At 40.6% G+C, this 21233-nt stretch overlaps 1 protein-coding gene across 4 annotated transcripts; it reads right to left on the bottom strand.

Annotated features, from left to right (window-relative positions):
- Positions 1–1284: 1284 nt before the first annotated feature.
- SMTNL1 (smoothelin like 1) lies at positions 1285–20062 on the bottom strand. Of its 4 annotated transcripts, XM_087714210.1 has the most exons (11): positions 19923–20040; positions 18913–19014; positions 15979–16123; positions 14476–15027; positions 12058–12196; positions 11316–11370; positions 9314–9484; positions 7275–7377; positions 5762–5913; positions 3225–3431; positions 1285–1659 (listed from the first exon to the last, which is right to left on the bottom strand). In XM_087714210.1, the coding sequence occupies exons 4-10, from the start codon at positions 14962–14964 to the stop codon at positions 3287–3289; spliced, it is 1254 nt and encodes a 417-aa protein (XP_087570336.1). In that variant the 5' UTR covers positions 14965–15027; positions 15979–16123; positions 18913–19014; positions 19923–20040; the 3' UTR covers positions 1285–1659; positions 3225–3286. The 4 variants fall into 4 exon arrangements, with proteins under 4 accessions (XP_087570336.1, XP_013912422.2, XP_087570318.1 ...); XM_014056947.2 differs by lacking the exon at positions 18913–19014 and having other exon boundaries at positions 19923–20062; XM_087714192.1 differs by lacking the exon at positions 15979–16123.
- Between the last annotated feature and the right edge of the window lie 1171 nt (positions 20063–21233).

Below are 21233 nucleotides of genomic sequence, written 5' to 3'. Positions count from 1 at the left end.
TTTTTATTCCCTTTCCTTTTTTCACTTGTTCAGGAAAAAGTTTAAAACTACCTCCAAAGTTCATACCACTTTAAGTTTTAGCTCAGCATATCTGACCTAGGAGAGGAGAAGTAGTGAATTGCCTCTCTTTACTTAGAAAAGACAGCTACTTTGGGATGGAGCTGAAGGGCTTCTGGCAGCAGAAATCTCACTGAGACATCAACAGTAGAGCAGAATTAAACCACTAGCTCAGCGATGGTGAACTTTTTGGCATTGAGAACCCAAACCAGAATGTGTGCATGCTGGAATGCTGGAAATACGAAGATCAGCTGGCCGGTGCACAGCTGGTCTTTGGGTTTCCAGCACTCTGGCGTGTGCAAAGACCAACTGGCATGCTGGAAACCGGGAGACCAGCTGGTGACGATGCACGTGCCCATAGAGAGGGCTGTGTGTGCCACCTCCGATACAGATGTGCCATAGGTTCACCATCACTGCATTAGATATGCTTTCCTAGGACTTTCCTAGAACTTGCTTTCTTTTCAAGTTCCCCCCTTTTTAAAGTAAGCTTTTCCTCTGAACGTTATCTGCATTGGCCTCTGGAAATAGGCCTGTAAAGGTGTATGTATTTCTGCAAACTAAAATACCAGCATGTACACCTGTCTTTTGGTTTCAATAAATAAGAAACAGTTTGCAGCTCTCCTTCCTCTTTAATTTGGGCTTAAAGCCCTCTTCCTCCTCCTCTTCCCTTTCTAAATATAGTGTGTTTATATTTAAAAGTGGGAAGAAGATGCAAAGTGGGGGGATTTTTTTACACTGAATTAGATCCTGTTTGCCATCTCGTAAAATGAGCTGTCTTCCAAACAATTTCAACTTGTTCCTCCCCAAAATCCTTCCACACTGCTGAGAACAGGGCAAAATCACCACATGTAAATCTCTGCCTCCAGAGAGGTTTTCATTGCCACACATTGATGTTTGCCCAGCACTTTTCCTGTAAACCAACAAAGGAGGGAATCCCCCGCTCCCTCCAGTCAGCTTGTTTATTCTTAGCCTCTTATCTGCACAGTGTGATTTCTTTGCTCAAAGTTCAATGGTTTGGGGAGTAGCTGAATCCAGGAGAGCTTATTTCTTAGGAAACAAACATAAGATTGGGCCACGTATGCCGTGTTGCTCAAAACATTCTAATGTGCCCGGGCAGCGACTTAAGACAGAGCATATTTGCATTCTCCCTTGGAAACCACTCTTGTAGGCCACCTGAGTTGCCGGTTGCTAAAACAGAATGCAGCATAAAAGTACAGCGTAACAGCCTTGACTTGGTATAGTTGTGCTTTAATGGAACTGGTGCCTGGTAAGGGTAAGGGTGATTGCAGCATGGGTTGCAGGAAGGCTTTTGCAATCTGAAAAGAGGACTCGGAGTTGCTGATGGTAACATCTGGAAGGACAGACTGCTCCTGAGTCATGTGTCCTTGGGGCAGGCTCAGTTCTGCTTCCATAAACACCAGATGTTTGACATGATGACGTGACATTTAGCAAGCGTTCCTTTCCTGCTCTTTTTAGGTGGCAGAAGGGTGGCGCATAGCAGACTTTAGTCGGGGTTAAGTAGCACTGGTCAATTCAATATTCAGGAAATTGCAGAATATATATATGTCTTTTAGCCTGGGTACATCCCATGTTGCATTCCATCTGAAAAATTAAAAAAAAGACATCCAAATTTGAGGTGTCTTGGAGGAAACACAGAAGCCAAGCACAGTGGATGGTTCCAACAACTGCTACAATTTCTACGGTGTTTCTAAGCGGGTTTAAAGGCCAGCCTACCTGCCAATTGGATACAGAAGAACCATGGCCCTATCATCATCCTCTTTTAATCACCCCATAATCCCTTGTGGGAGTGGAATCTGGGCAACTGAATGGAGCTGAATGTTTACTGGCCGGGTGCCCTTCCTGTTACCCGGAGGTTGTTTTTTTTTTGCAGCAGATATATTCTCATTGTGCCCAGAGAGAAATATCTGCCTCTACTTAGGATCAAACTCACAGCCTCCTGATTGTGAAGCGAGAGCTCCACCTCTAGGCCACCACAGCACTCAGAAGAACCACAGCCCTCTGTTTCTTTGAAATATGGCTTTAATGTGGAAAGGATCCAGCTGTTGAATAAAGTCTTTTCCCAATCTAGAGCCCTCCATGTGTGTTGGACATGTTGACTGGGGATCTTAATGCATGAAGTCTCATATCTACAGGGCAGTGGTGAAATTTTAAAATTCAAACTGGTTCTGTGGGTGTGGCTTGGTGGGTGTGGCATGGCTTGGTGGGCATGGCAGGGGAAAGTATACTGCAAAATCTCCATTCCCACCTCACTCTGGGGCCAGACGGAGGTGATATTTACCAGTTCTCTGAAACACTCAAAATTTCCGCTACCGGTTTTCCAGAACCTGCTGAATTTCACCCCTGCTACAGGACACCTGATCAGTCATAGCTAGAATATTTTTGCCTGGGACTACTCTTTCACAAGTAACTGTCTTTATGTGCCATTTTTACTGCACTAATATGCTCCAGCTAGACTGCTAATAATCACCTAGAAGTGGAAACAGCAACATTTATTTTATTTCTATCTATTCTGTTTATTTAAACAGAATGTCTAGAAATAAAATGGTCTTGCAGGCCAAAATGGCTTAACTTCCCAGTAATGAAAACGTTAAGATCCCTACCATGATGATGGACTTTTGTTGTCTAGCGGTGAAACACCTTTAACATCTTTAAGCATTTCTTAATCATTTATGTGTTACCCTTTGTTGTTTTCCACCGATTAAAATAGTGACATTTCCATTTAAAGAGACACTATATTACTTGGTAGCTAATAAACTAACATGGTATTGAGATCCATGAAGAAAATTGTACTATATCCCAATAAGAGCATCATTCCCAAATTCTGAGGGTGGGTGAAAAATAAAATATGGTAAGATTTCCAAGTTGTATGTTGAAGATTTTTAAGTTAAATATGAAATCCTAATTTTTTTAGCCCTAATATCTAAACACGTGTAAGTGTTCTGAGCCAGATCTGGAAGATGGGGCAATAGTTTAAAAACAAATTATGACTAAAATTCTTCTTTGCCATGTGCTACAAATGAGCAAGATCTCAAACCTTCTACTATTTTTCCATTTCTTTTGGTTTTATATAGTTGCACTTATATGTGATTCTAAAATTTCAAGGAGCTAGTCCCATTTGATGATGAGAACCACAGAACCCTTCTTACCTGCCCCACCAAGTTTTTCTATAGCTTCCAATGAACCCCAAACCAAAGCCTGGTTTGCATTTCTATTTCTTCTTGGTCTTTACTAGCCCTTTCTCCACCAAGCTGCGATAAAGTTCCTGGACATAGGTGTAGATGCACTTATTATCAGGAACACTCATGCGCACCATATCCTCGACCTCCAGAAGTTGAGCACAGTCTGCATATTTCCTGGAAAAAAATGGAGAAATAGTCAACTATACCCCAAAGATTTGGCAAAGCAGCTTGATTATAGCTTTTCATTCTCAGAATTAACAAGCATTATTCTAGAGACTGGATCAGGATGCAAAGGTTTCCAAAATCATGGCAAGGTCCAATGAGATAGTTAATTTGAACCTCTTGCCCTTTTACATTGAATACATTTCATTATAGCACTAGAGCAGAGGTGTCAAATTCGCGGTGTGTGGGCCGGATGTATTATGTGCTGGCCATGGCAACCCCCAGTTTAGCGAAGGGGAAAAAAGTTGTCATGCATCACGTGACAACAACATGGCACCACGAGTTTGACACCCTGCACTAAAGTCACACACTGGGAATACCACAAGTCACTGAAATTATTTTGAAACTCTGGGGAACACAATATAAATATAAAACCTACTCTTGCTTTTGATCATCTGACTATCACTTTCCTTTGTTCAATTATCTAGCAAGGACTCCTGCTTCTATTTCAGAATGGGTCCTTAACTCTGGCTATTCAAAGACTTTGAATTCTCTCCTTCAGAACTTAATGTTATCTTGAAGCTTTATTCAGCCTCACCAGTATACCTTGCCAGTGATTTAGGATTTTGATAAGGGGTGACCTGTTGCTGCTTGGTGTGAGTCTGCTGCATTTTTTAAAAAATGTGCTGCTTTCCTTTGTAGAGTACATAATTACTGATTATTATTTATGATGGTTGTATACTACCTCCAAGTTCAGAGATACAATAGTGTGCATGTCAATACCACTATTGAAGGACAAGTGGGAGGTTGCTACTCAAGATTTATGTTTAACTGTTGCAGAACACAATTCTGGTCTAGATAAGACTTTAATTTGATCCAGAGGACACTTAGGTTGTTATGATAATGTTCTTGAAGGTGTGTTGATTTCTTGAAGTTTCCTGTTTTATCAAGCTGAACAGTTAAAGGTTGATCAACTATGACATAACTACTTTTTCCTTGTAAATGTAAAGCAATCCCTACTGTGTTAAGCAGTTGTGAAGAGCTCCTTAGGAAACGTCACTATGTGCCAGTTACAATCATTTCTTTTTGAAACAAGAGATGCTAATAAGTAGAAGATAATAACTCCGGGTTTTTAATTTCATAGTCTGGTTTTAAGCTTAGCTTTGGGTCGAATAAACTTTTTGATTCTCAGTTCTGACATTCTCATTCTAATAGATGTTAGATTCTAATTCTCATAGATGTTCTGTAGCTGGATGTTTCAATACTTCTGATTATACTTATATTCATGATCCTGGCTATCTGAGAAGGAATATGGGCCAACCAAAAGAAGTTGGGAAACTAATAGCAGATAACTTTATGGATTGGAGAAATGAAGGTCAGTCTCTTTGTAAAAGTCTATTCTTCTTTTAAAATTCAGGTTCTCAGCTTGATGGATCTATGTGAATCTTTGATGAAGATGTCTAATGCTAAGTGTGAGCAAAAAAAAAAAGTCATTTGTCAGTGGTAAGATACCCCTGAATATTGTAAAGATAATTAGGCCATGGTGATCTATGTTTTTCTCACAGCAATAAGATTAAATTATTGCAGTCTGCTGCACATAGGGTTGCCTCGGGAGATTTTTCATAAACTTTAAACCTAATCCAAAATATTTCTGCTAAATATAGATAGGATTGGTGGTTAGAAATATATGGTGCCAAACTTTTAGCCACCAGTCAATTTAAAAGGAAGCTGCAAGATTTCAGATAGTACATCCCACATGGTATGGAGCTCAAGTAACAGAATAAAATCTACACAACTGTACTTTGCATATGAAGATAATTCTATATGTTTTTCTCTAGGTTTCCCTAGTTAGGGAGGTTATGTGAAGTAGTGGGATTCAAATAATTTAACGACTGGTTCTCTGCCCTAATGATTTCTTCCAACAATCAGTTTACCAAACTACTCACAAACTTAATAACTGGTTCTCCCGAAGTGGTGCGAACTGGCTGAATCCCACCACTGGTTATGTGCTTCCCTGCCCTTTCCACATCCTGCTGCTTGTATGAATAGAAGGCCTTTTGATCAAGTTACAATTTTAATTTGTTAAAAATGGCAACATTTGCACATCTGCCAGTTTAATTGATCAGTTATTGAACACGGTTTTGATCTTTTGTAACACTGTTATTTCATATGAACTACATAAACAGTACAGCTGGAAAGTAGGACAAAATTACTCCAGAGAACAACTTCACGCATTTACCAACACCACAGTGCACTTTCTGGAGGTCAGTACTCATCCCTGACTCAGCCTGCCCTATAGCTGTGGTTGTGGCCGGAGGTCTAGAATGGAGGGAAGTGCTTACTCAGCAGTAGAGAAGGCCAGGGTGAAATTCTCTTTGCGATTTGCTGGATCAAGGTTTGCATAGTCAAAGGCATCAGGAAAGAACTTGTGGATGAGGGCACAAAAAGCCATGCCACTTTTCCAACTGGTAGAAAAGTTCTGAATGTCCACATGCTGAAAATGAGAAAAAGAGATATTGAGCACAAAAGGTCAACCATTTCTCCTTTTTTAGGTTTTCCTGCACTAGCAAGTGACTGAAACATGCATTCCTGTCTATTTAATATAAACTTATCATTCTGGTAGAACACATTGTTGGATTGGAACAAGTTGCATGAATGGATTTACTTACATATGACATGAAACAGGGCAGCAATTGGGGAGCATTCTGAATCTAGATTATTGTGTTGACATCCTCCCCTTTTTGAGCACTGTTAATTGTAACTTGGAAGTGAAAGGAAAAATTGTAAGGACGATGGAGAATTAATTTACTGCCCCCGTGTGCTCAGCATTCTTACTTCACCTTACTTTTATATTTTAAAATTTCACATAATGCTTCCATCATTTATCTCTCAGTAATCCTTCAAGCCTGCCTGCATATTAGGTCATGGTTTGTGAAGCCACCATTTCTGATATACAGCACACATTGCATGTAGAGATGGTTTCATCTATTCACCTGGATGCTCGTGCTATTGTGATAGGCCCTGTGTTTTGTAGTAGATGAATTATCAACACATATTTCACCATTTTCACTGTGTCCTAACAGTTTCACTAAAGGTTAGGCATTATAACTTCAAAGTATCTTTACAATCTCAGTACGTGAGTTATATTGGCTTTCAACTAAGATTTTTAGTTCATGAGCTCATTCTCTTAACTCTTTGAGTGAAATTCAACATCTGAATATAAAGCATAATGAGAAAACAGTACAGGCTAAAATTGCACACATGAGTCTTCATATTCACATGATAGTGAGTATGTGCTGGTTAATAACAATAAAATACCAACAGTGCACAAAGAAGTACAGTATTTCCTGACCTAGTTCACAGAAGAGATTATTCTACTATGATCCCTCCAGGGCTTTGTGCTCCAATTTTGATCAAAAAGAGGACAAGAATTTGGAATACCATCAGAATCGAGAAATGTTCTCTCTCTCTCTCTCTCCCTCTCTCTCCAAACAAATGAACAAACAAACAAACAAACAAACAGTAGCATCAGAGGGCTTTGAGGGAGGGGGCAGGTGCTACAAGTTCATAGTCTTTAACTCTGGGTACTGATGCTTTCCCAAATACTCTTTAAAACTCAGAAAGGTGTATACTCACTTCTGAGTAAAGTATGCTGAAGTAAGTTTGCCAGAACTAGAGGAATATTGTCTTCACATCTCTTAAATTCTGATCATCCACATCGGCCTTCCTGCTGTTGCATTACTTATGCCCCCTAAGCCTGATTTCACCTTCCAAGGGAAACCAATTTGCCTACTTCACTTCACAGAGACATTTAAGGGCACTGGATTGGTTCTCATTTCATAGCTGATACCTTACTTCATAGCCACGGGTCATGGCCCGACACCATTCCAGCAACATGGTCTTCACCGTGTTTGTACCTCCAGTCCTCTTGATATTGGGGGCAGGACCAGTTGCAGCCCTTTGGGAGATAATTAAGGGGAAGAAAGGGAGGGAATAGGAAGGTAGAGAATAAACAAATGTATTTTTTAATCATACACAGATCCTATGAGATTTGGCTGGTGTAAATCCCTTTCCCCCCATTACTGTCTTTTCTGCTGAACATCCGGTGGGACAGAGATCTGCCTGATTTGTAGCAATATCTGCTATCTAATTTGATTTTGTAAATATGTATGCATTTTATAATTTGTGCAAGAGAAACACTTGGTTAGAGAAAGGGTTTTTTAAATAGAGGTACGGAATATGATTGTGTTCTGGTGGGCTTGCCTGGCTGTGCAGACATCTCTGGAGTATAGCGGTGTGGGTTATCATTGCCCAATATATGAAGTTTATTGTGGCAGTTTAGTCACACTCCTTAAACATGGCCTTGGATGATAATTGTGGCCAGTGCTGTCTGGGGATGATGGATATTGCTTGGGGAAGGCTGGGTGTTTATATTGTGGTAAGCCAAGTATGGGTGGAAGAGTGCTAAGACCTCTTCAGGGATTATAGAGTTTTTCTATGTTAAGAGCAGATTTGGGTGATATAGTGAGGCAAACAAGGCAGTACTGTGTATGCTACATAAATATATTTGTTGTAAAATCTAATAGATACATAAATATATGCATCTAGAATTTTAGGATTTTCTTTTGGGTTGGATTGGGTTTTTTCCCAATGTTAAGATGCATTGTGTGATGAATATGCTCCATTTCCTTTGCATGATACCTTCCTTTTATTGAACAGCCCTTCAATAAAGTAGCAGTAGCATAGAGTAAAGTTCTAAATACTCCACTTCCTTAAAAGCTTTGGAAAATCAGTTTTGGGTTGGGTTGGTTTTTTTTGGGGGGGGGGGGGTTTGCTAATCTCTCACTTCAGCTATGTGTGAAGCACAGTTTCTTTCTTTGCTTTCTCATTGAACAGAAGGCTTGTCATACCCCTTGTCTCATAGCTTATGTTTCAGCCAGCCAAACTTGGAGAAAACTTCTCAAGTGCAGTTATGCTGGTATGAAACCATACATTCCTGCCAGGATTTGTTGGAATACTACATTCATTGTCAAGGCTGATCTGGCACCATAGAAGAAGAATCTTTCTTGGCTTCTCAGCATTTCCCAGCACTTTCCCCAAAGCAATCCATCCATTGCAATGACCAGCCAGATAGCAGGCTGCCTTGATTAATGTTGTGTAAACCACAGATAGTCCTCGACTTACAACAGTTCATTTAATAACAGTTCAAAGTTCCTACAACACTGAAAAAAGTGACTTATGACCATTTTTAGCAGTAATGACCTTTGCAGCATCGCCATGATCAAAATCCGAATGCTTGGCAACTGGTTCATACTTATGACTGTTGCCGTGCCCCCAGGTTGTATGATCACCTTTGGTGACCTTCTGACAAGCAAAGTCAATGGGGAAGCCAGATTTACTTAATAATCAGGTTATTAACTTATCAACCGCAGTGATTCACCTAACAAGTGAGGCAAGAGAAGCAAGCAGTGGATGGCACTGAATCGGACAGTATGATAAACACATTTGGGAGTTGCATACTGTGAGAATGAAATGAAGCACATTAAGGTTGTTTTGCAAATGGAACAAATTATCATCCGGAGGAGCTCAATGCACAGCCTATTTTAGGCTTATGTTAAATTATTCAGTTGTTTTCAGTCTCAAAATGTCTGGAAACCATGCCGCTGAGTTTCATTGGCAAGTCAGGCAGGCCACATACAGCTGGAGAGCTACTGCCCTCTCCAGTGCTAAGATATAATATAATTGCCTTGGTTTCAGTTTACTGTAAGGCATGCATTTAGCCCTCGTGTTTTGTAAGCCAAACTACAGAAAGGTTTATCGGTATATCCATCAGCAGGGCTGAACAAACTGTAGTGAAACGAGCTATGGCAGAACCTGAGACCCAACGGCCTTACCCTCCAAACTTCTCCACAATGGCTTTGCGGGACTGTCCCCTGGGTGGCATCCTCGGCCTTGTTATCTCTCTCTGGTTAAAAGCGGGCCTCTTCTTTTTCTCTTTGGCAGCAGCTGCTTCCTCTGGTGCAGCAGAAGGGGGCTCTTTCTCTCCCTTCAGGACAGCTTCAGGGCTGAGAACCAGAAATAAAAACATCCTGAGTCCAAAGCGCTGGAGAAGAAGTGACACCAGGTGAGTCTCTATCCTGGGCATTCAGGGAGAGTCTCTCAGAAGAGATGGGTGTGGTGCAGAGGTGGTATTCAGCTGGTTCTCTCCAGTTTGGGAGAACCGGTAGTGTCAGCTATGGGAAGCTCCGCCTACCTGCCCTGAAGTAATGTGCGAGCACTGTGCATGCACAGAAGGCAGTGCTCATGTGTAGACACGGCACGTGCGAGCGAAGTGAGAGAGAGAGAGAGTGTGTATGCTCACATTTGCGAACTGATAGGGAAGGTAAGTGAATCCCACCACTGGTGTGGTGGCTTAGAAAGGGAAAATCCCCTTTCTGCCTGCTCTTCAGTAAAGAATACCAACAGTTTGGCTCATGGTTCCTGTTATGTCTTAGTCTATGTCTTATGTCTAGTTCCCTAGAAAATCATGGTGTTAATCCCCATATCTTGCAGCTAGAAATGTGAAGATCTGAGGAAAAGCTGAAACACTACTATCTCCAGTCTTGACTTCTTCCCAATTTTTCTCATTCACCACTCCAATGTTTCTCTTTGCCCTTCCCAATTTTCTGAGCATTCACATACTTATTAGCATCCTCCTTTGATTTGACCTTTCATCTATTAGGGCCAGAAGATGAAGTTCTAGCCCCAGCACCTCCAGAAAGCATCCGTTTGGAAACTACTACTGAGAGTTAATGCTTTGGATGCCTGACATCAGGGGTGGGCTGCTATAGGTTCACCTGGGCTCAGGAGAACCCATAGCTAACGTTATGGCTGGTTCGCAGAACCTCCAAATCCCAACCCTGGCTGGCCCTGCCCAGCCCACCCTACCCCTTCCAGGAGTCTCCATGTGGCCCGTTTTGGATGTGAGATAAGTGCAGGGCCTACATGGAAGCTCAGAGAGGAGGGAAAACAGGCCTCCCAGAAGCTCTGGAAAGCCTCTGGAGCCCAGCAGAGGCAGTTTTTCCCCTTCTAGAGGCTCGAGGAAAGACTCCCCCCCCCGCCGTGGTGCAGGAGGCCGACTAGGCCACGCCCACCATGGCCATGCCCACTGAGCAACCAGGCAATAAACCCGCTGCTGAAATTTTTGAAGCCCACCCCTGCCTGACATCATATGCTCACGGCACTGCTCTCCTCCAAGCTTTAAGAAACTTTTCAGCAACCAATTAATGGCCACAGAAGGGTATGTATTAGAAATCTAAAGTCCTTGATAGCAGCTTGGAGGCCAAGGTTTAACCTTTGGGGGGAACACTTCCTATTATTTCTTGTCCCATTTTGGTCATCCCAGTCATTGCTGAACTTTGCTTTCTGAGTGCCCCCTGCAGAGTAAAAAGTTGTAATGCAGCCTCTGGGATGGGCAAAAGATACAGAATTGCTGATAGAAAATGATTTGCAGTCAATTGCCAAGGATCCTTTTCTCCTCATAGTAAAAAAAAAAGGAGCCACCAATTCACCCCTGCTTTCTTCCTTCAGTATCTAATGATAGACCTGAAGTGTGTGTGGGGGGAAACTTTTAGGAAGAAAGGATCCTGTGTTTAGCAGTATGAGCTATATTTAACTCTGAAATTCAATTTTCTCCTCAGTACTTCAATTCTTAGGTGTATATTTATTTATTTAGAAAATTTATTTCCTGCTCATCTCATATTCAGTGACTATGGATATATCTTTTGCATCAGGTTCTGATAAGCAATTATCAGGCTTGTGGCCATCTATCCCAATGTATCTTGTAAACCCGAATCTTGCCCATCTCAAATGCAGCCCACCTGCAAAATGTAGACAGGCTTCCAGAGCTTATCTCACCTGGTGATTTCTGTTGGAGCAGCTTCTGGAGTAGTAGCTGGTGGAGTAATGCCACCTAGATTGGATTACAGACGTGTGGATTATTAGTTTTTCTTACCTTGTGAATGAACCTCTGCCCCATGTCTGAACTATGGTCTCTTTAATCTCCTCGGTATCTTTTCCTCATCCATGTTTTGCAGTATAGAAAATAGCAGCAGATGGTTTCATAAATCATTACAGGGAAATGGAGAAAAGACCAGCCTGACGGGGGCAGGGGGGAAAATTGGAATTCCTGCTTACAAGGTATCAGCGAAGGTCATGAGAAAAATGTTTTCAGGACTGAGCAATAATGCTGCAAGTTATGCAGTCTAGAAACACTAATTGTGGAGGGTTTTGTTATTGTTGCTTCACTGGTAAGATAAATAAATAAAATGATTTACTCAGGATTAAGGTCCAGGCAGACTTTTTAGGATAAAGGGTGGGCAATTAATTTCCCCAAGGGGATACATGAGAAACTGGGGCTCTTGTAGAGGAACACTGATGTTGCCCCTGCCCCTGGAGCCCCGCTTTGCTACCCCACTATGCTACAGGCTGGAGACGGCTAGACAAAGGGTCAGATGTAGCCCATAAAATACCTAAGTCTGTTCTAAGAGGTATTATTTTAAGCAAGAATTTAAGCAGTGTATCACTTCTCCTTTTAGTCTATTCTGTCCCGCTTTAGTGTATTTGGCTTTCTCAGTTTGCTGAATGATGTTTTCCTTACCCGTCTCCAAACCTTTGAGCTCGGTTGGGCTTTGTGGACTTGCTTCAGGAGAATGAGGAGGGAATTCTGGCCAGAATTCCTCCTCTTCCTCCTCAGGTTCTGGTGAAAGAGGCTCATCAGAAGTGCTGCCAGTTTGACCCTGCAGGTAGGGAAGGAGGATGGGGAAAATCAACCAGATTAATTTCTTCCTTCATTTGATTTTCTAGGTTTATATTCTGCCTTACCTTCAGCATCTCAAGGCAGCATGCATAGTATTCTCTCCTCCCATAATAATTCCCATTGTGATTAGGTTGGGCAGAGAAAAAGAGATTGTCCCGAAGTCATCTAATGCACTTCCTTCAGTTTGAGATGCTCCGGTCTCCCTCAGTCTAAATCCTTAAGCACTGCAGCTCTTTTAAAGTTCTTGTTTTGTTATGTATTCATATATTGATAAATAAAACAAACAAACAGAAATGATAGTTTATAAACTTCTACGTACATGGATTTCCTCTTTCTATTGAAAACCTTCCCTTGCTATTTTTCCCTTGTGCTTTCTAGCCTAAGGAGCAATAGTTTATCCAGTTATTACAGAGCGGGAAATTCTGACTTCTAATCAGTTTTTTCTACTTGCATTTTTACATGCTTTTGAACTGCTAGCTTGGCAGAAGCTGGGACAAGTAATGGGAGCTCACTCTATTACGCGGCACTAGGGATTCGAACTGCCAAACTGCTGCTTTTTTTATCAACAAGCTCAGTGTCTTAGCCACTGAGCCATTGCGTCCCCTTGATATATAGGTTAGTTTTGCATTTTCAGCTCATTTTAAATAGTAGTAGGAAGGTTCTGCATAATTTGAGAGCTCTACAAAGCAATAATGTAATTTTCATTTTAAAAAATTGCATCCAAAGTTTACCCAATTTCACTTATAAGTAAGTAATGCTAGTTTAAAGTGATCTCCTATTTTCATAAGCTCAGAGAAACCTCTAGAGCAGTGATGGGCAACCTTTTTGGCGTGGTGTGTCAAAAATCGGCAAAAAATCGAGCATAACTCGCGTTGTGTGTCACTTCGACAAAAACATAATTTTGCGCAATTTATAGTTTAAACTACAAAAATGTATAATTGCAATATATAATTGTATTTAATAAACCAAAAACAAATTATTTAACATACCTGCTTAGTAACTTCTTTGTTCATCAGTCGATTTCGTATGTTGCCCTTGATATTATTGAACTTGTTTGGGGTGCCGTGAACCAGGGCTGTGGAGTCGGCTGCTTCCAGCTCCACGTCCTCATCAACATGCCGCTCCAGCCCGCCCCTGCTATGAATATTCCTAGTGACGCGAGGGCGAAGAATATGAATATTCATAGCGGGGGCGGGCCGGAGCGGCATGTTGATGAGGACGTGGAGCTGGAAGCCCTGCCGTGAACTGAGATAAGTGAGGGGGAGGGTGAATTAGGGGTTAACTAGCCTAACAAGCTAACACAACCTCCCCCTCACTTATCTCAGTTATTGTGGGCAATTACAAGTCCATGGCACCCCAATAGTTGCTGCTAATGGCGCTCACAGTTCCCGTTGGCACTCTGCTGTTCCCTGCTGTGGTGCGGTCGTAACCGACAGTCCCAGGAGTAGACTGTCTGTGCCGGCCTGACTGGAGAGAGGCGCGCACTGTTCCCGCGCTCCTCTCCTGCGGGTCCTCCCTTGCCGCGCTGATGACGTGTGTGCGCACGGCACGCACGCCTTACCAGCAGCCCCTGCACTCAGAAAGGGGCGGCGGCGATACAGTAAGTGAGTGTGGGCGGGGGAGATCACACGTCCCGCCCCCCCCGTTCCTCCAGCACAGATTCTTTCATCCTCGGCGGCCGTGCAGGAGCCGAGGATGAATCGCATGAAATCCTGTGCGTGTCACCCCAAATGGCTACGCGTGTCAGCACTGACACGCGTGTCATAGGTTCGCCATCACTGCTCTAGAGGTTGCTATGCAACTATAGAACAAGGACAAACTACCTTCTTTCCTTCCTTTTTCCTTCCTTCCTTCCTTCCTTCCTCCCTCCCTCCCTTCCTTCTTACTAACTTAACAACTGTAATGATTTGTTTAATAATAAAAATTTTGAACTCAATTGTGATCATGAAAACTACCTGTATACTAAAACTTGCCTTACTGTAAGTTTTGTATTTGTATGTTGTAAACATAATATAAGCTGGTACATAGCTAAAGGGAAACAAATTAAAATTAGTGACAGACATATATAAATCTGGGTAAGTGTATTTTGTCTATTTGCCCACCAACATAAAGTTACATAGACTAAAATAATGTGACATGAAAATATAAGAGCAAAAAGGATAAAAATAATCCTGATGTTCTATAGAAAAGAAGTGACAGGAGCTAATTCTCTTGAAAGAAAAGCAAATGACTACCATTTGAAATGCATTCTGTTCTCACCTCTTCCTTGGCGTTTTTCTTCAAAACATCAGCCTTTTCCCCTTCCTCTTTCTTTAGGTCTTCTGGTTTTCCAGAAGCATCATCTTTGGTCTCGGATACACCTTCAGATTCAGGTTGGCTGCTGTCTTTGATTGTCTTCTCCTTCTGGCTTGTCTTGGATGCCGCCCCCTTTTCAGATTTAGAAGCCTCTTCTGTAGATTCTTCCTTCTGCTTTGCCTCAAGTCCAGCAGACTCAGTTTCCCCAGCCTCCTTCTCTCCATGCACCTCATTCTCAGCAGCCATCTTTGCTTTCTCTGCTTCATTTGCATCATCCACCTCTTTCCCAGTTTCTTCTGCAAACTTTCTGTTCTCTTTAGTTTCTTTCTCACCAGTTTCTGCTTTTCCTGCCTCACTCTCCCCTTCAAGTGCATTTTGAGTCATTTCTGACTTCTGCTGCAGCCCGTTGATCTGCTGGTTTTTCTCTTGTTCCTTGGTGTCTCCAGCCTCCATAATACCAGGTTTCTCTGTGGTTCCAATGGAGTGCAAAGTAAGTGGCCTATTGATGCTCCACTCCTGGAAATATACAGTGAAAAAAAACATGAAATCTCAGTGTTAAAAGTTTTCCACTTTTTTTACACAAATTAATAATGTATATTGTAACTGTTAATTTGTCCCAACTGCTTGGGCAATCCTTGGCATCTTTAATTCGCAGTTAAATGTGTGATCTGACTCTATTGAAAAGCTGAGGGCATTTAATGTGATGAGGGACTATTCACTCATCAGTGTGTGTGTTTTTGTGTGTGTGTGTGTGTGTGTGTCAATTGCACTGAATACATTTTATTCCTTAAGATCTACTGTAGATGCCAGGAGGAGGAGGAATATGGAAGAGGTTAATTTCACAAAACCTTTCTTCTAAAGTATATGACATGCAGCTAAGAAAATTCTATAACTATTGCCAAACTGGAGATTTTGCTGTGCTGAAAATCACCTTACATAGGAATCACATCCAAGGCAGTAAAAACAACTTGCTCTGCACTTCTGTATTTCAGAACAATTGGATCATAAGCCATTAGAACTGTATTAAAGTTTTCAGAACTGCAGTTGCATAACCTCCTTTATTGGACATTCTAGTGCAAGTGGGGCTGCATTTATGTGCATCCCCCTATGCTTCTGAACAAAGGAAACATGACCTACAGTCTCATATTTCATGTCTGAGATCACAAAATGTGGCTTAACACAGAACCTGACAACATGTGCTTTAATCCACCCTTCTTTGAGTATTAACAGGCAGAGCTGTGCGCAGCTAAACTCACCAACCTCTATCTGGGTTAATCCGGTACATTTTTCTGCCTATGACAGGGTAGCAAATATTTCTCATCCCCAGCATAGATACATGGTGTTATTCCAAGTAAATTCAGTATAAAGTCTTTTGGCGTGTAAGGCAACAATCCTGTAGACAATCTCCTCTTCTTATGGCAGTAAAAACACAGCAGTCATAAAAGTTTTAGAAGTTGCTATTCTTGCCTTTTTCTCCTAATGATGTGATTGGTCCCGTCTGAGAACACTTCAAAGGAGCAAACTATCTGAAGCGCAAGATAGGTCCTCGGAGGCTGGGAAACTCCTGTCCTCTTCTTTTCTTCTCACTTAGTAAATCATCTTTAAATAAAACCTGCCAACGAAGTCCAGGAACAGCCAGTGACTCAGACATGGAAAGAGCAAGAGGCAGTTCTGGGGAAAAGGGGGCAGGTGAGTTGCTGTAACACCAACTAAAAATACCCTCCTGACATTTGCAAAGACAGTGGAGAGGTCAGGATGCCTAGAAATCTCTCAGCTCATTTCGCTTGGTACCCCATTATTCTTCCATGGGCTGTAACTCCATATTCTATTGAAAGCAATGGATATTTTTTTGTTTACTTTTTTTTTTGTTTGTCCAGCATGTATGAGAAAACAAGTATAAGTATGAACATAACATGTAAACATATAAATATAAGCAGGTATAAGTATATACATAAGAAATGAGTAAAGACAAATGGGGACAATAGAACAGGGATGTTGGCACGCTGCTGCACTTATGCATGCCCCCTTACAGACCTCTTAGGAATGGGGTGAGGTCTACGGTAGACAGTTTAAGGTTAAAGTTTTGGGGATTTGAGGTTGTAACAACAGAGTCAGGTAGTGCATTCCAGGCATTGACCACTCTGTTGCTGAAGTCGTATTTTCTGCAATCAAGTTTGGATTGCAGAAAATCAAAATCAAATTTGTTAGTTTTTAATTACTAAACACATGGTAGTTTAGTTTAAAAAAAAAACACCACAGTGGTTAGAATTCAGTACTGCAGGGCTAACTCACTGCTCACTCTAGGAGTTCAATTCTTTTTTTAAAAGTTTTTAAAATCTTTTTTTTATTTTCATACAAATAACCACATGTATACCATTACATCATAACCAACACCATTTTGTATGGTTCAATATTATAGAGGGAAGAAAGGAGGTAGGGAGGAGGAGAGAGGGAGGAGGGGCAAGAAAGCAATGGATAGGGTATAAACATGGTATATGAAAAGCAGAAGAGCTAATGATAGCCTTTGGGGGTTGATGGAGTTCAATTCTGAATGCTCAAGGTTGACTCAGCCTTCCATCCTTCCGAGGTTGGTTATATGAGGGCCCAGATTGTTTGGGGCAATAGACTGACTTTGTAAACTATTTAGAGAGGGCCATAAAGCACTGTGAAGAGATATATAAGTCTAAGTGCTATTGCTGTTGCTCTGTCAGTAAAAGTGCTGTTTCAGTATACTGGGAATAATCAAAGGGAAATATACAAAGAAAATTAAGTACATATTAAAACATCTGCTAACTACAGCTAGAATAGCATTTGCCCAATGCTGGAAACAAAATAATACCCCCTCGGATGAATTAGTGATAAAAAAACCTTTGGATTGTGCAGAAATGGACAAATTAAAACTGAAATGAAAAGATAAAGAAGAGTGGGAATATTATGAAATTTGGAACAATTGGTACAAATGGCTGCAAAACAAGAATAAAATTAATTAAGCCAAAAAACAATATATATAAATATATATAGAACTGTGTATAAAGGTGTGTAAATATAGAAGTGAAATATTATATACATGTACAGGTATGATTACATAACAATGTTGATATAATGACTGTAAGCTGTTGTAGAAGAGAAAAATAATAATAAAAATCTGCTTTAAAAAGTGCTCTTTCAGTTAAAAAAAGCCACACAGTTTATGATTTGTTCTTTATGTCCATGCTTTTGCTATCCTGTTTGCTCAATTGTAGGAGAATCTTCCTATTGCTTTCAGGAAAAAAAACTTTTTCCTGAAAAAGTGAGTGAGAGAAGAAGAGCTACAAGAAAAAGGGCCCCACTGAACAATGATGACTGGGTGTAATTTGTCTAAAGATGGGAATCTTATGCAATCATCCAAAAAATCATTGACAGGTAATTGTGTATGTCCACTGACTGGTTCCAAACATATTTTTCCTACTTTGTTTTCAGCCAATCCCCACTCAGGGGTCATCCTTCCTGAACTATGCTCATGTTCTTCTCTTTCATCTTCACATTTCTGCTTTGGATTTCCAGTGGCATACTCATAATTCAGTCACACTATGGCATCTGTAGAAATCCCCAGGTGCCCTTTCATTGTAGGACTTTACTAAAGTATGAGAATATCCCTCTTGGGAGAAAATATATTTTGCTCAGCTAAGAGGTAGCACTTAGCTGACTTCAGATGATTTAAGAATGCTAAACAGAGAGGAGCTCATTAGAATCAGGATGGGAAAAGTCAGGTCTGTAGGCAGGACTGGGAAATTGAAAAAGCATCCTGGAAGGGCAATGGCAAATCATTTTTGTAATGCTAATAAGATATACCCACAAAGTTATCAAGAATTGAATCAGATTTAAGGGAAGTATCAGAGTATGTCTGCTGGGATAATGGTGCAAATTTCACTTTTCTACTGGAACTCTAGATACAAACACTAAGTGACAGAAACAGTTTGAATAGATTAAAAACCATTTCACAGAAGAAATAAATTATTAAAACCTGTGCATGCCAGTCAACCAGAATATAGGGCATTATTTGGGCTAGATGCTGAATTTTGTGGTTAATGCTGAATGATTGAGTATTACTGCCTGCTTTATTCTTCTCCTTTTAATACCAGTTGATGCTTTTCCAGCCTTTGAATATGCAGACATGCCATAAATTCCCTGAAACCAAACTAACTAAAGTCTGCAACTATGGGCAAACCCTAAACAGTATAGTCCTGTGTAACTTTCTTGAAATTGGTTTATATGAGATTTGTACCAACTTTGGTATACTTATTTCTCTCTTCAAAAAACAGAAAGTTCTATGCCTTGCTGACTTGCATGCATTTTAAATTTAAAATGATTTACAACTCTATGAATAATCAGTTTAAATTGAAGATATATTCCAAAACTCACTGAGAGCTCCATCATAGAGCATTTGGCTATTTTCCTTCATGCATCAGTTTTCTCAGACGTGTCTCCATTGTAAAAAAAAAGTGAGATTCTTGGCCTTCAACACTACACAATAAACAGAAATTCAAATGCTGTACCTTCTAAAATATACCTTTACCACTAAGAATACTAAGAAGTCACAGATTCAGAGAAATAGAGACAACACATTTATCTTTTATCTGAAGAAAAGGATTGCCTAACTTGGCTTTCAATGAATCTTTAGGCTGAATATTCCAAAATAATCTCAGATGTATAGTAAAAACAATTTTTAAAAAGTAGGAACAAGGATTCCATACAGCATATAAAAAGGCAACATAAAAGTAATCAGCAATAAAGCATAAAGCACAGGAAAATAATCAGGGATAAAATAGGTTGGATAATATATATTTGGTTTAAAGACTCAGTGAAATCAAAAGCTCTGAGTGTGCTGCTGAAATAACTAGAATAAACACCAGCTGAGCCTTTTTGACCAACTAATGCCATAGCCAGAGTGCCATCCATGAGAAGGCTCTGTTTCTGGCCATTACTTGTCACCCTGAAATGTGGTCCATCTTTTCTCTTTTGAAGAAATCTCAGCATCATACACTTCATTACTTTTCTTCTTTTTTAGTTCTCAGTGTTCTTCGGTGAATACTTTAAAGAATAGCTAATTCCCATACATAACCATTCTTCTTATGTCTCCTAAATTTTGGGGTGGGGATAGGGAGACAGGAGAACAGGATATGCATTTAAGTGTAACTTCATCATGAGGTTTCCCTCCCATTTCTAGTTCTCCTTCCAGAGTTTAAGAATCATACCTGAGCTCTCTAGGACCTGAACATGGTGTAGGAGTCATCAAATGGACATCTCCTTATATCTTGGGAATAAACACTTACCTGGAGTCAGGTACCTAGGAACAGTTCTTTAGCGAGCCCAGAGTCTACTATGGATCATTTAGAAAGATGATGATGCCATAGAAATCAAACTTCACCTACCTTTTGGCAGGTCCTTCCCTGAGGCTAGCTGACTTTCTTCGTGTCTTCTTTCTCCTGGCTTCTTCTGCCAGTATCTCAATCCCCACTTCTATTGCTATGCCAGCCTTCAGCATTTCTCTCATTGTTTACTACTCTGTTGATACAGCCACCCTCCACTCTTTGATGGGTAACTAAACACTCCTATTTTTATCAGGGAACTAGCAGGTGCTTCTTTCAATCATAGCCCCTACTTCTCAGAAGGGCCAGATGGAGCTAGGACAAGGTAAAGAGTGATAGCTGCTAGCAGCCTCTTAGCAGTTCAGCTCAACATTTAAGGGAACTACAGGAAAGAACTATTTTTCTCTTTTAGGGGGCAAGTGATGTCTAGCAAGCTGCCTGTAAGAGATTTTTCAGTCTCTTGAGGCATCAGCTGTATGGGAGAATACTCCAGTGCTATTAATAATATACAGTGTTTCCATAGCCTTTTGTCATTTCTGATAAACAACAGACATTCGAAGGAAATTTGAAAGGTGGCCTACAGGGATTCAAAGAACATTTATATAAAAAGCAAAGGAAACTTGCCAGAATACTTTTAAAAAGAAGACATATCCTTAAGAGGATAGAAGGAGCTGTAGAAGTATATGAAATGTCTCCATTTAGAGCAGAACTGCCATTTACTTCCCTTTTGTTAGTTAATGCATAAGATGTTTTGGGTTTCGGTAAGAGGAGAAAAATTCTAAATAAATAAAAGATGGAATCCAGGCTCTAGTGCTTTTTCTTCCCCACTGAGGATTAGAGATGATACAATGCAGGATGTTGGGTGAACCGACTTCGCCGTGCTTCATTTTTGCACTCTCTTTAGGATGGGTTGAACACCACAGAAGCCCCAGGACACTCTATTATTCTTGAAAAGCAGTCAATTTCACAGAAATGGAGAAAGTCTGAAGGAATATTGAGACTTCACCATTCTGAATGAAGTTGAATATTTAGTTTCATCAAGAGACAAGTGCACCTCACTCATCTTGGATAAAGCAAAGAGAGCTCTGTTTGAATTATTTTAAGTTGATATTGTAGCTTACATATCAAAAAAAATTGAGATACCTGGGGATTTTGATACATTATATATAAAGTATGAATACAAAGCATGTTTGCAGTTGAAACTAACCTTCATTCTATCTCCTTTCAACGTGGATTCCCACTGGCTTCAGGGGAACAATATCTATTAGAGTTGAAGCCTTCTTCTAAGAGACATGCTAACTGTGCAGATCATATTTAGCATTTAGATAGCAATTTCCAGGGACACAATGTCAAAAAACACTTTCGTATTATGTT

Source organism: Thamnophis sirtalis, unplaced genomic scaffold (genome assembly GCF_051295495.1).
Source record: "Thamnophis sirtalis isolate CommonGarterSnake01/CBP01778 unplaced genomic scaffold, rThaSir2_p1.2 scaffold_1, whole genome shotgun sequence".
Taxonomy (NCBI): domain Eukaryota; kingdom Metazoa; phylum Chordata; class Lepidosauria; order Squamata; family Natricidae; genus Thamnophis; species Thamnophis sirtalis.
The sequence above is the reverse complement of the archived record's forward strand: the minus strand, read 5'-3'. Positions and strand labels throughout refer to the sequence as shown.

Excerpts from the sequence above, each read along its gene's own strand:
- SMTNL1 (XM_087714192.1), bottom strand. Across the intron at positions 12,197-14,475 it reads AGAAAAACGCCAAGGAAGAG|GGTCAAACTGGCAGCACTTC; the intron begins GTGAGAACAGAA and ends CCCTACCTGCAG. Across the intron at positions 7,378-9,313 it reads ATTGTGGAGAAGTTTGGAGG|GGCTGCAACTGGTCCTGCCC; the intron begins GTAAGGCCGTTG and ends TATCTCCCAAAG.